Genomic DNA, 13,543 nt, shown 5'->3' with positions numbered 1-13,543 from the left:
ATCAGTTGAAAACTTCTTGCTGTACGTTTTAATAGAAATTAGAATCAATAGAAGTACTTTAGTGTAAAATTAGAGCTCATTATTCATTATCTTCAATGATAACGTACATTTTACACAAAGCATAGCGTATACAAATGTTGATCACTGAGCTGCATCACACGCATTCGGCAGCTTTAACAGATTCAACTGTTATTATGACTTCAGTGAATTCAAATGAACATTACTGAGCATTTCCATGACCCTGAAGAGCAGGGCTTCATTTGGAGAGGCAGTGCAGTCATTTCAGTCCAAACAAGTTCTAAAGATGGAGGATATTTAGGTTAACACACATTATTTATTCTCTCGCTCCTTGTATGGAGTCAACATTCAACCATCTTTCTCTAAATCCTAAAACCTGTGTGTCAGAGCGCAGAGGGTCACAACTGTGGTCAAGAAGCACCCAGACCTCTGTAATGTGCTGTAGTGTTGCGGCATAAACACAGCTAACTTTAGCTGAATCTCCACAGTGAGGTGTGGTCATTCCTACAGATTATAAAACAGTGCGGGACAGAAACTGAATGGCAGACAGAGGGTCACAGCTCACCTCTGATTTGCAGACTAAAAACAAGCGCGTATGATGTAAGCTGCTGACAGCTGCTCCTGGTCGTTTTATTCTTAGCTGCTCAAAAGTTTTCTAATCTTCTCATTTAACGAAGGTTATCAAACAGCAAAGTCACAACTGCAGATAAACAAATGATGTTTCCAATTTTCAAGTTGATTCCAGTCTTGGAAAACTCCAGTTTAGAGCTGCAACAATTCGCTGATTAATTGATTGAAAGAAAATTAATCACCAATTATTTTGATAATCACAGAATTGTTTTGGTCATTTTTTCAACCAAAAGGTGTCAAGCATTCGCTGGTTCCAGCTTCTTAAATGTAAATATTTGCTGTTTTCCTATATCTTATGCAAGTAAATGAACAGTTTGGGATTTGGACTGTTGGCTGTACAAAAGAAGCAATTTGAAGATCTGTCTTTATTCTCTGGGAAATTTTGATGAGTTTTTCTTAAAAATAATTTTCCAACATTTTATAGACTAAACGATTAATCATGGAAATAATCGGCAGATCAATCAATTAATCATTAGTTGCAGCCCTACTCCAGTTGTTCTCTCTAATATTAAGTAAACAATCCATGCAACTCTAGTAGCCTTTACTTAAAGTAATGATAAAATAGACTTAATATTTAAAATGAGGTTTTTAAATTATGAGGCATGATTGGTAATTCAACACTTGTTAAATTCTGTGCGTACACGTCAGCATAGACAAAGTCAACACTGATTACAAAAATATATGTTTTTCTTTCTTTCAGACAGACTGAATCACATGCTCACCTAAGATTAAAGTGTCAGTGAATCATCACTCAATAAAAACGGACATGTTTTGATTTGGTCATTCACAGCCTTTAGCTTTGTTCTAGCTATGTAGCACTGAAAATCCTTCAAATCTCACAGGCAACACGATTGCATAAATACTTCAAATGCTGCTGTACTTGTTACATAAAACTGTGCATTAACTCTGCGAAACTTCCCTTTTCCAGCTGAGTGACAGATGTAAAACAAAAAGTCCACTCTGATCAATCCGTTTCAGCTGTGAAACCTTTTGGAATCTGAACGTGGATCAAACCACTGAGTCTATTCTTCACTCTCATCCTCTCTGATCTTCACCTTCACTCTGTGCCAGGCGTTACTCAGGACGCCCCTCAGGTTCCAGATGGGAGGAACTGTGTCCGGCTGCATGTTATAGCTGTTGTCAACCGCCTTGCAGACTATCTCCAGCTCCTGAGCCTCGGCAGGAAGAGGAGCTGTTAACTCCCACAGCTTCCACGCCCAGGCCCGTCCCGGTGGGGGCGAGGGTCCTAGTTCTTGTCCCTTCTCGCTGCTCTTCAGCTCAGCCACCTGCCATGTCTTCCCTCCATCCACAGAGACGTCTACACGTACCACCTCTCGGCCCCCGCCACTCCAGGCGTAACCCTTCACAGTCACTTCTTCACTGCTGCGGTTGACCATAGCGCCGTCTGACGGTGTGGTGATCGCTGACTGAATGGGCAGCTCTTGGATGGCCGGTGCTGACTTGAAGTCCACTGTGTCCCAGTCCGTTCCGGGGGAGAAGCCCTTGTAATCATTCTGTTGCCAGTGGCTGCTGCTCTCATCTGCACTCACTATAATCTTCCCCAACCATTTGACATTGCGTGCACCCACTGTCCCTGGAACCACGACCCGGACCGGGTAGCCATGGTCAGCAGGGATATCCTCGCCGTTCATTTCATAAGCCAGCAGCACATCACCTTCCTCACTAATCGCCTTGTTTAGAGGGATGGAGGCGCCGTAGGTAGTCCCGGTCACGTCTTTGTCGAGTCCTTCAAACTGAACATGGCGAGCCCACTGGGCGTCATCAGGCCTGTAACCAGCAGCCAGCAGCACATCTCTGAGCTTTGCACCACTCCATGTAGCATTACTGATGGCAGCAATGCCCCAGTTCAGTCCTTTCACCTGCTTTACCTTATTCATCTCAGAGCGGCGGTTACCGGCACACTGCAGCGTGGCGGTGATGGTGTGTTTGGGAAATTGAGTTTTCAGCTCTTCCAGAGACAGTGTCAGCGATCCTCCAGGTAGTCCATCCACGTGCAGCTTATAAGAAGCTGGGTCAACCTGAGGAACCGGCAGGTGGTTTCTCTTGAAGAAGATAGCAGATGGAGTGATGTAGCTGTCGGTGAGGATTTCAGGAGGTGGCTCGGCGTTGAAAGGCTTGAGACTGTTGATGTGCAGGACGGGGTGACGCTTTGGGTCAGAGGAGTAGGGGTCAGATGATTCAACCTTCTGCTGCTTCTTCAGGTCTTCTGCACTCAGCTCACCAACCTTGTAGTAACCACATACACAAGGGTTTTATTAGGCCACATGGGACAAACTCAATGCAACAAGCTTTTGCATATTTTTAGATAAAATTGTGTTATGTTCTGTTCTCTCTATTCATTTTAGCCATTTCTGCGCAAATGGCTAAAATACAATACAAAGACAAATAACGACAAAACGAAGAAAACTCCACCAGAAAATATCTGCAAGCATTTTTCTCACTGACCACTTGAGGGAGTGCCAGTATTTAGCCCACAGTTGCTGGTTTTTCCTTAGTAAACACAAGCTAGTAGACCATTTCATGTGTGTCTGCCATGATCAGGTGCAAGAGTGGCAAAGTTAATTTAAGGATAAATTCAGCTGACATCCTTCTGCTAAAGCTGCAATAGGTTCATATTCATCTTTGTTTATATTCCTCAAACATACAGCAAACATTTTAATGAATTTTTACACTAAATCGATGTTCAAGGGGCAGTTTCTGCAAGCATGTCAAAGCATTAAAATGAAATTACTGTTTATAACTTTGGTTTTCTTTTTGTAGCTTTGGCCAAATGTTTTATCAGTTATGTTGAAACTTTACACACCTACAGCAATTAAGACAACTCTGATGGTGACATTGCTACAACTCTGTCGAAGGGGGGTAAAAATACACGTAGTGCACATGAAACTAAAGCAACTGCTGTAGGTCACAGCTGAACTAGAAAGTCTTAAACTGTAATGGATGTTTACAATGAACTGAACAAGCAATAATTTTCCCCCTCACTTTTTTTTCTCTTTTTAAACATTTTTGGAGGTTTTCTATTCATATTTCTGTTTTACTTTCCAGCCAGAGGAGTAACTCAAATGTCTACACATGGGCTTACAAACACTGGTTACAGTTACAACCAAGTCTTGTCTTAGATTTACATTGAACACCTGTTTGATCATACTTCTTCCACACTGTAAAAATCTGCTCAAAACCCTGTTCTTTTTCAAGGCACTCCATTGTTAATATTCTTCCTACAGTTCATTGGTTTCATTGAAAATTTTCTTCAGTAATGTACCTGTTGTCACTAGACATTTTATTTTTATTTTGTCATGGTTTTAGAGGTTACTCAGTTTGCCCACCTTGTATTCTGAGAGGATTTCCAGCACGTGTTCCTGGCTGTGCACAGCATACAGCGCCCAAAAGGGTTCAAGGTCTCCACCTGCTGCCAACAGAATTTTATCCCCACCAGGGTGCATGGCCACAAAGTCTGTGATGTCATAGACGCCACCTTTGTAAGTGACCCACACGCCATCTTCCAGAGACCGATGACTGGTGACCTCTTCCTGGGTGAAGATAGGAAAAGCCGGGGTCTTCTCTATGGGCTGCACTCTGACTAGGTCTGCCTGCTCAGCCTGCACAGGAGAAAAGAGATGAGAATGCAATTTTGTAACCATTCAAAAAGGACCAGAGAAGACAGAAAGACTTTAAACCAAGAGTTCAGCCTAGAAGACGGTAATTTATCGAGAATGGAGACTTAAAGGAAATTTAGATCCTTCTGTAATCAAGTATCAATGGTTATTATTTGTCACTATTAGGCTTCTGGTGGTAAAGTGGCTGTAACAGCAGTGGCAGTGTGTTCTCCCTTTGTTTGCACATGCCTACACCACTGGGCTGGCTGTGTCCATCCTGATGTTTGTATGTTACAAATCATATTATAAATGTATCATATAATATCAGCCTCTGGTTTGGACACACAGTGGTACCAGGGAGAAATATAAAAAAAAACAAGGCTGAGTGGCTCATATAATGTATGATGGGATATATTAAACTAGGATAAATATACATTACATCACAGGTTATGAATACAAAACTGATCAGAGAAACATTATGGGAATATGTCAGAAATATGATACTTATTTTAGAATTACATAAAGTAATGTTTATTATTTTGAGTCAGACAGCCCACTCATTGATATACAGTAGACATGCAGTCCTGCAGTAATCCTCATTCTCTGCTGCTTTAAGGCAGAACAATCAGTCAGGAACAAAATTTACAAAAAGTTTCAGCCTATCCACCAGCCAGTAACCGCCATACCAACCCACTGCGAAAAGCCTCAGCCTTTATTTGTGCAAACACCACATGTCGGTCAACACAGATGGCTTTGTTTGTCAAGCAGCAACATTTTCTTGAGCTGGTAATGATTGTTTTACCAGTCTTTGAACTTCCTTTTACAGGTAAAAGAAAAAAACACAGACGCGTTACAAGCTTCTGACTTAGGCAAATAGAGGATTCTGCTACTACAGCAGAACTAGTCGTACCACTGCTACCAATAAAAGCTGCTACAAAGTCTTGAAATTGGAATTTTGCAGCATCACCATGTTAATTATTCACACGTGTTGAGGAGAGCTGCACTGCTGCTATTTGGTTGGTAATGCTTTCTAACTGTACATGTGAGAGCTAAGTGGATCTTTAACCATCATTTACAAGCTCTTATTGATTTTTAAGAAACTAATTTGAGGTGCAACAAACTCCACAAATATGACAAACGACTCAATTAAGTATTTCAGGATGCTGCATTTCCATCATTGTCATCAGCAGTTTGGGAAGCAGATGTCATGATGTGTTCTGTAATTCTCCAGTCTAAATTTCCTTCTTTCTTTTCCCTGGAGAGATGAAGCAGTCTGCTGAGCTCAAGATGTGTGTGCATGTTGAGTCACATAAAACGTGGGAGTGAAAACTGACAAATGAGCTGACATTGCTAACTGGTCACTGCCCTCATTGTAAACAGCAAAAGACCATAAAGGGTGTGACCAAGAGTGAGTTCTCACTTCGTAAACATGATGTTATTAAACTGTTTAAATAATAAAACAATAATTTTAATCTTATCAGGATTGTAACATGTGCTGTACACTTACACTGTGATGCTCTAAATCAATATTTGATACATTTTAAGGAATCAACCTTTCAGCAAATACATCTGGCCTGTAGCCAATTCCAAGCCAAGTTGCAACTACATTTAATCCCAACTAATCTTTAAACGTTTAGTTCTGTAACGTGTCAAATGCCAATCACAACTTGTCACAATCCACATCTTCATATTGTTCTTTCATTGGACAACAGTGAAAAAAACATGTTTAACTGACATAATTAAGCTTTGGCACAGTGAAAAGCAAATTAAACATTGACTGTCTTGTCTGATCTTATCCCCTCCTGACCTTATGGTGGTGGAGGCCATAAGCCAGTACTGCCCCAGTACCAGCCAGCAGTCCTGCCAGGGCATGTCTCCATCTGGGACCACGCTGGTACGATCTGTGGTCCTCACTGCTGCTGCTACTCCAGAGACGAACTGCACACGATGTCACGGCAGGTGCCACCTGATGCCTATGATACGGGACAAATCTAAATGTAACTTTTATCATCAATCCAAGCTCGTTAGGTCTCAAGGAAAAGTGTTTTTAAGTGTAGCTACACAATTGTGGTGTATTCACAGTGAAATGACATAAAAAGGGGGATAAACAGCATTAGCCAGGTCATGTTGTTAATGAAAGAATTAAAAAAATCGTAAGTATTTCAAAAACACTGCAAGACTTGTAGGTGTCAGCATGCATCCATAAATTGAGACATTGACTGGGTGGAGCTCAGACTGGAAAAAACTTAATTACTCTGTCAGTGCCAGGTCGCGTAAATGCCATCAGCACATAAATTGGCAGGACTGAAACCTGCGTCAAATGGCTATTTTGTTACAGTGCCATACCTTTGAGTGTTGAGAGGAGCAAATCGAGTCAGGTTGTGGCAGCGTCTGAGAAGCAGCATTGCACTGATGTTCTGAGAAGAAAAGTAATGTCACGGTGACACAACACGTAGCATATTGCAAAGAAAGGTTCCCTCAATTTGAGACAGAAGACAAACCCACTGGTGACATATACTGCGGCGTTCAAATGACTGGTTCTGTCTTTTGCCAAGCAGAATGTGAATCAACATTTCATTCTAGCAGAAGGTGAACATTTTGAGGCACATGTGATACATTTTTGACACACTTCAAAACATCTGCAGCGATTTACTTCTATGTAAGCTCTCACACGTGTCTTTGTTTGCCAGCCAGTGAATTTAAGGACAGAAAAGTGCCTGGTTTATCTACTATCTACAGCAGCAGTTTCCAAATGTATTTATTTGTGCACTCCTGAAATAAAGTCGAGTACACAGCAGGTCTGGCAAGAGGAAAATGCAAATTGTACAAGATTGACTTGTAAACAGTGACAGTCCTTTTGGACACATCCCCTGTAAGTGATATGTTAGTAAACAGTGAATAAAGATTAGACAATTAGTCGTAATATTAGCGAAATCCTAGAAGCTGCAATTTGTTTTTTATAAAAAGGTAAGGTGTGTTGCTTTCTAGATGTAAGAAAACATGTTAGTTTGGTACAGACCCATACAAATGTAACATCATCATGATTTTAATATTTTTTTTGTAGTGAAAATAATTGCAATATGATATTTTCTTTACCATAGTGTGCAGCCCTAGCAGTAAGTGTAATATGGGACAGCTGATGAAAACAGCCCTGTATTATTTTTCTACTTGAACACGTGTACAATCTAATATAACGTTTTTAGATAACCAAAGCGTCTCTTTATGCCAGCATGTTTCTGTTAAAATGACCAACTGAACCTTTAATCTTCACCTCCTCTTGAACTGACCAACCAGGAGTTAATGCAACCTTCAAAAGGAGCCAACCAGCTAAGGGGGAGTGAACAGAGGAGAGGAGGAGGCTTCAGTTCACTCCTCTTGCCACAGAAATGTGTAGTTATAGTAAACACGAACAGTGTGTCCAGCATTTAGTAGCTAACTGAAGCATATTACCAGTGCAATAGAAAAATATAAATTAACAGGACTCATGTCATCTCCTGTTAGCAATACCCTGACATTTTGACATTGTGGAACAGAGCTATGACTTAATAAAGACCGAAATGTCTCCAACCTTTAGAAACCTTCTTTGGGTGGGGTTGCTTTATGAGGGAAACTCTGTGACAGACCAAAGTACACAGATCACACTGGAACATCTGAATAGAATTTCAAACTTTCCTTGGAAAAATGTAGCAACTGTGTTGCTACCTACAGGTCACACATAAAAAGGACAGATAGCACATGAAGGGGCTCTCTGTTATCAATCAATTACACCTGTCTTATCACTATCAGAAGTGGCCATTAAGATTAGACTGGGTTATCATTAGCCAGTCTTCACTATGACAGCATGCCTGCAAGCAGCCAGCAGAGTGCTACCTGAACTCAGAGGGGTCAGAGGGTGAAATGATAATCTCCTACTGTTAATAACGTCTCTCACAACATTTCTAGTAAGAAGAACTACTGCTCTTACATAGGATGTTAATACAGGTGGTGCATTCAAGGCTTTGCTTTAAACACAGTTAAGTGTAACACCAATGTCACAACTGAACACAAAAACATAGTACAACCGAAGAACAATCAGACAATATGTCTCAGTTTATCCTCTCAAAATTACATTTGCGTTATATATACCACTCAAAATTAGTAAGAGGTATTGGTTATTGATATTTGAGTGAAATTTGTTGCAAAAAAAAAAACCTAAAGCAGCACTATGTAACTTACACTGAAAAGCAGTTTGCAAGAACTAAAACGAGTTTTTGACTTACTTTAAAGCCTTACGTTAACATAAGCTTTTGTAAACAGGCTTGTATTTTGAGTTGGGTGAAAAATAAATAAAAGCACATTGCCCATCTGAAAGTCCTACGCCTGAAGAATGTAGGACTATATACTGTTGCTGAAAAAAAATGGCAGAGTGCATTTCTACATTGTCTTTGATAAACTATTTTTTGTTTACAGTGCAAGACAATGATTGTATGGCTGCAGCACTGCTCAGTGAGGCTCTGTTCCGACCTTTCTTCATCATAATATCTCCAGGTGTTGAGCAACTACTTTATTGACCACCTGCCATTTTTCCATAACAGACATATTTTTCTGACAACCTAAACTTGCTCTCCTGCCAACATACTTTAGACATATATATGTGTGTGTACACAACCCACAAGTTAACAGTGTGTCTAAAAATAAATATAGGTTAGAGTTAATTTCCTACGGATACTTAATGTTAGCTAAAATGACAGCGAGGGCAGCACCAAGGTAAACACAGTTAGCGGGCAAGATCGTTGACTCAAATGTATTATATTTACGTTAATTAACAGAACATTAATGTCAAAGTGTAGAGAAACTAACGCTGCTCGCTAACGTTAAATCCGACTTTATGGCGCTTCATCACCATCACCCTCCTCATCCTCACGGCTAACTTAGCTAACACTCAAGTTAGCAACTGGCAAAAAGCCAGCCGGTCAGACTTCACCCACTTAGTCAGAGACGTTCAGAAATATAAGAAACGTCATAATCTGCAACTTCCTCATGACACAAAGTAATTACTCACTTCTGTTGTGTCAGTCGCCTTGTTGTACCATATGCTCTCCACGTAGTTACAGCCGAACCATCAACGTTGCGCAGCTCTGCAACGTTACACAAACACACACCGAGTGGCGTTCAAGACAACTACTGTCGTCATGTGGCAGCCCAAAGCCTGCAGAATGGGCGAGGCGAGTGTACCAGCGCCTAAAATAATTAGGTGAAAGGGTCTTAACACTTTGCAAACAAGTGCCGGGATGAGGTGTGCTCCTGTGTTTAATTAAAATATGACGTAATAAATATTTTATTTACTGAGGCTTAGTTTGGGGACAACCTTTGGGTTGCCAGGTCGAGAAATCCCCTTGGTGAGTTTGACCACTCAAACGTGCACTTTGTAAAATTTAGTCAGAAGGGGGAGAACATTTTTCATGCTTAAACTAAATAAACAAACAATCTTCATTTTCGTGAGTGAATAAACAAACTGACCATAAAGGACAACACAATTTCATAGTTTTACTTTGTTTATATTTGGTGGACCATGCCACCTTTCCAGCCCTGGACAGTTTTCTGGGGACCTTATTTTCCTCTGAGAGCAGTGTGTTCATTCAGTCAGGAGAAAATGTGTTTTTCTGAGTCTGTATTATTAACTCCTTAATGTTGTAAATATTAAAAATAATTTAAAAAAATTCTGAGTTTGAGTTTGTTCTCCAAAACTTCATAGTGCCCATTTAATAATTATGATAATAATGATATAATACATTTATTTATATAACACAGGTGTCGCATAGTGCTTCACAAGACAATGAATACAACAAAAAAGCAAGAGAAAACAAAAGTGACAGGAGCAAGCAGACAACCAGCTAAAAACAAGAGGCACAACAAAAAACAAAACAAGTAAAAGCAAGTCTAAACAAATGAGTGTGCAGCAGCTTTTTATAGGCGTCAACAATGTCCGCAGAATGCAAGTCCAATGCAAGAGAGTTCCAGAGTTTAGGAGCTGCTACCTCAAAAGCACACTCTTCTTTGTCCTTAGCCTGGAGCAAGGATCAGATAACAAGCCCTGATATGAGGACCTCAGAGTTCAACTGGTGTTATATGCCAGCAGTGGCTCTGTAAGGTAGACAGGAGCTTGTCTGCAAGGAATCTAATGGGCCACTGCTGTCTAAAGGGATGTTTTTGACAACCTGAGTAGCAATCCGAAATGTGTTCATATTGGGTCACGCGATTAACAGAGATTTAATAAAATATGTGTCAACACTTAATATGCCACAAGTTACAATTTACAGACACCCAATAAAGGATGGCTTCCCTGAAAGTGCCAGTTATAATGTAAGTTGATTTATTTTGTCAGGGCCCCAGAGCCTCCAGCAGGTTAATACAGCCATGAACTAACACTCATTTATCAAGCTTGCTGTCTCTTAAACTCCCAAAGCAAACCCTGAATGCACCTGAGTTTACAAGGTAAACATGCAGAGGGGAAGTGCGCAGGAGGTTTGAATCAATATAAGGCGTTTTTTCTCCTTCGTGGTTCTTAAGTCTGAGTTGACTCAACAATAGGCTTTTTAACAACATCCTTGGCTTGGTGCAAGTGTGCCTAAAGTAAGTCAACACACTTCTCTTTCTTTGTTAAATAAATAAATGATTTGATTGACTTAAATCTCAACTCAAATCAGAAAACAACCAGATGATACCAGATAGAAAACTAATCAAATGAAAAAAATCAGCTGTGTGACAAATAAAAACAAGTTGTGTTGAAGGTGTATTCACATCAAAAGTAACATTTGTAAGTTTTTTCCCCCCCCTGGATTTATTTTATTTGTTAAAGTCAAAGCAGAACCTCCGTACTCTTCCTGGCTGGTCATGAAGGGTTAATGAGGAAATCTTTGTCAGGAAACGTTATTGTTCCAGTAGACTGCAGCCACGTAAAGTAGACAGGTGCTCGGAAATATTACCTGGAAAAGTAGGATAGCAGGAAGTTTATAAAAATATCAAATCAGCAGAGACAAATTAACTAATGAGACTTTAGTGCACGCATTTAGAATAATCAGATAACTTTCACTGTTACTGTGTTACATAACCACAATAAACTACACATTTATTTGTACAGTTAGTGAGTTTGGCGGCTTTGGGGTGGGGTCGATTAAGAAGACCAGTGTTCGAGACTCAGGAGATTAAAACAACCCCAGACATCCACTACTGTATATTAATGATGTTGGTGAGGTAAAGGTGTCTGTGTAGAGCCCAAAGGACACGAGGACAACAGCCGCCTCGGCCACAGACTTTTCTCCCTGCTGCCGCCTGGCAAGCAATACAGACGTGTCCTCTTATGCAGCACCAAACTTCAGAGCAGCCACTGCTCAACTCACTCTCCGCATTCTTCCATAAACAATTACATCATTCAATTGTCATTATTTATTAATCCATTTATTAAATTTTTATTTTGTGAGTGGTACAACTTGCATTCCATTATACAACCTTGTCCCCTGGACCTTGTACTTCGCACCTTGATGCATCATTATTAACAATCTAACAATGTCAGATAGAATATCAGTCACAGGGGACACTTTAGCATCACACTTGTACTTTTACTTTTCATAAATGAAGTACATTTGGATAATAATACTTCTGTAGTAATTTGATAGGACTTTAAATACAAGTATTTTCATATTAATGTATTGCTCCTTTATTTTCTCAGGATAAGAAAAATATCTGGATCCTTTCTCCACCACTGTTTTTTTACACAATTACAGTTAAGAAAAAAATCCACTAGTCATCTGAAGTGACACATATTTTAGAAACAGAATATTACAGAAGATGAAGAAGGTATAATGTTTGGATTTAATCACTGTTGTGTAAAATGTGGCTAGGGATGGACTGCTTCCCTCGTTTAAACTTTGCCACGGTGAGCCGTGCCATGTTTGGGGGGAAATCCAGTCAAAACATGACCTGTGGTGCATACTGAGTTTCTATAGTAACAACAGATTCACTGGACTGGACTGTACGTTCTGTCTTTTGTTGACAATATTTCCACAACTGGTATATTTCACACGTGCCTTCATGCATCTTGTCAGTAAAAGGTTTGTCTAATACAGCTACACAGAAGCAGTTTACATGGTTTTGTTAGGTTATCCAGGGCTCGACACCTTCACGGCAGTAAAGTACCCTGTGTGGACGGAGATTAGATTATCCTGTTGATCATTGCAACATTCAGCTGGCAAGATAATTCCTTGAACTCACAGGTTAGGGCCAGATCTGTCTGACATTTCAACACTTAAAGAAAGCCACCAACCACACTGCAGCTGAACTTTACTCACGCCTCAAATACATATTTGTTTAAGAGAAATGGTATGCAGTTGGATTCAGTCTGTGAATTTATTGGAGCTGTTAGCATTATGATTATGTGGAGTTTAGGCAAAGATACAAGTTTTCTGCCATTTATTTTTGAATGATTCAGTGTTGTTTATGAATCTTACATGGATTTAAACAAAATAAAAAAAAATGGTAGCTTTATGTGCATAATCAACTGCCCCGAGAAAGGTGAACAGTATTTCAGGCTGACTTTAGAAGTTGATTAAACCAGGAGAAATAAGACAGTCCCTTGCAGGGCGTATTTGCTACTACAGGGAAACACTTTCATTAATATGTGCACAGTCAGACAGAATATTACACCTACTGTCTGTCTCTAGCACTACCTACTGGCACTGTGCACATAATCACCACTGCAGCAACTCAATATTAAGATCTTGTTTCAAATTCTTCCCCATATTTGATTAAAATATTAAATGTTTGTTCAAATTATTATATTATCTTTTGAATATTTGTTCAGCCCAAACCTCTGAACAACCTCTAACAATGTCTGAACTTTACCTCAGTCATAGTGCATTACATTAATTATAGTGCAAACCACTGCATTAAACTTTGCATTATATATAGATTAACAACAGCTGTCTACAGCTGGACCAGTTTCCTTAGAAATAGACCACATTATAAAATCAACACTCTCTATGACTGCATGTGAAAGTAGGCAGGCGGACAACATCACATTTATAAAGTTAATAAAAATGTTAATAATTACAATTACATAATTTTGAGTAAAAACAAATTTACATTTGAATGACATTACAGTGTTATAGCCTATGTTGAGGTCTCATCTGTAACTCCACCTGGCCTCTCCCTGAACTAGGCCTGCAACCAGGCAAGATTGCTGCAGTACCCTAATGAAATAACACGATGCCAGCCTGACATTAACTTTGAATGATGCATTA

At 39.8% G+C, this 13,543-nt stretch overlaps 1 protein-coding gene across 1 annotated transcript; it reads right to left on the bottom strand.

Moving 5' to 3' along the window:
* Positions 1–9,482, bottom strand: suox (sulfite oxidase). Its single transcript, XM_030420168.1, has 5 exons — positions 9,307–9,482; positions 6,612–6,682; positions 6,073–6,238; positions 3,996–4,268; positions 1–2,894 (listed from the first exon to the last, which is right to left on the bottom strand). Exons 2-5 carry the CDS (start codon positions 6,668–6,670, stop codon positions 1,671–1,673), a joined length of 1,722 nt encoding a protein of 573 aa, XP_030276028.1. The 5' UTR covers positions 6,671–6,682; positions 9,307–9,482; the 3' UTR covers positions 1–1,670.
* Between the last annotated feature and the right edge of the window lie 4,061 nt (positions 9,483–13,543).

The sequence above is a fragment of the Sparus aurata genome, chromosome 6 (genome assembly GCF_900880675.1).
Source record: "Sparus aurata chromosome 6, fSpaAur1.1, whole genome shotgun sequence".
Taxonomy (NCBI): Eukaryota; Metazoa; Chordata; class Actinopteri; order Spariformes; family Sparidae; genus Sparus; species Sparus aurata.
Note: the sequence above shows the minus strand (reverse complement) of the source record. Positions and strands in the feature narration are given on the sequence as shown.

What these genes read in the sequence shown, in the direction of transcription:
- suox (XM_030420168.1), bottom strand. Translation starts at nt 6,670, where the DNA reads ATGCTGCTTCTCAGACGCTGCCACAACCTGACTCGATTTGCTCCTCTC. An exon ending in GCTCCTCTCAACACTCAAAG is followed by an intron (nt 6,239 to 6,611) that starts GTATGGCACTGT and finishes CCCGTATCATAG; the next exon opens with GCATCAGGTGGCACCTGCCG. An exon ending in ATGGCCTCCACCACCATAAG is followed by an intron (nt 4,269 to 6,072) that starts GTCAGGAGGGGA and finishes TCTCCTGTGCAG; the next exon opens with GCTGAGCAGGCAGACCTAGT.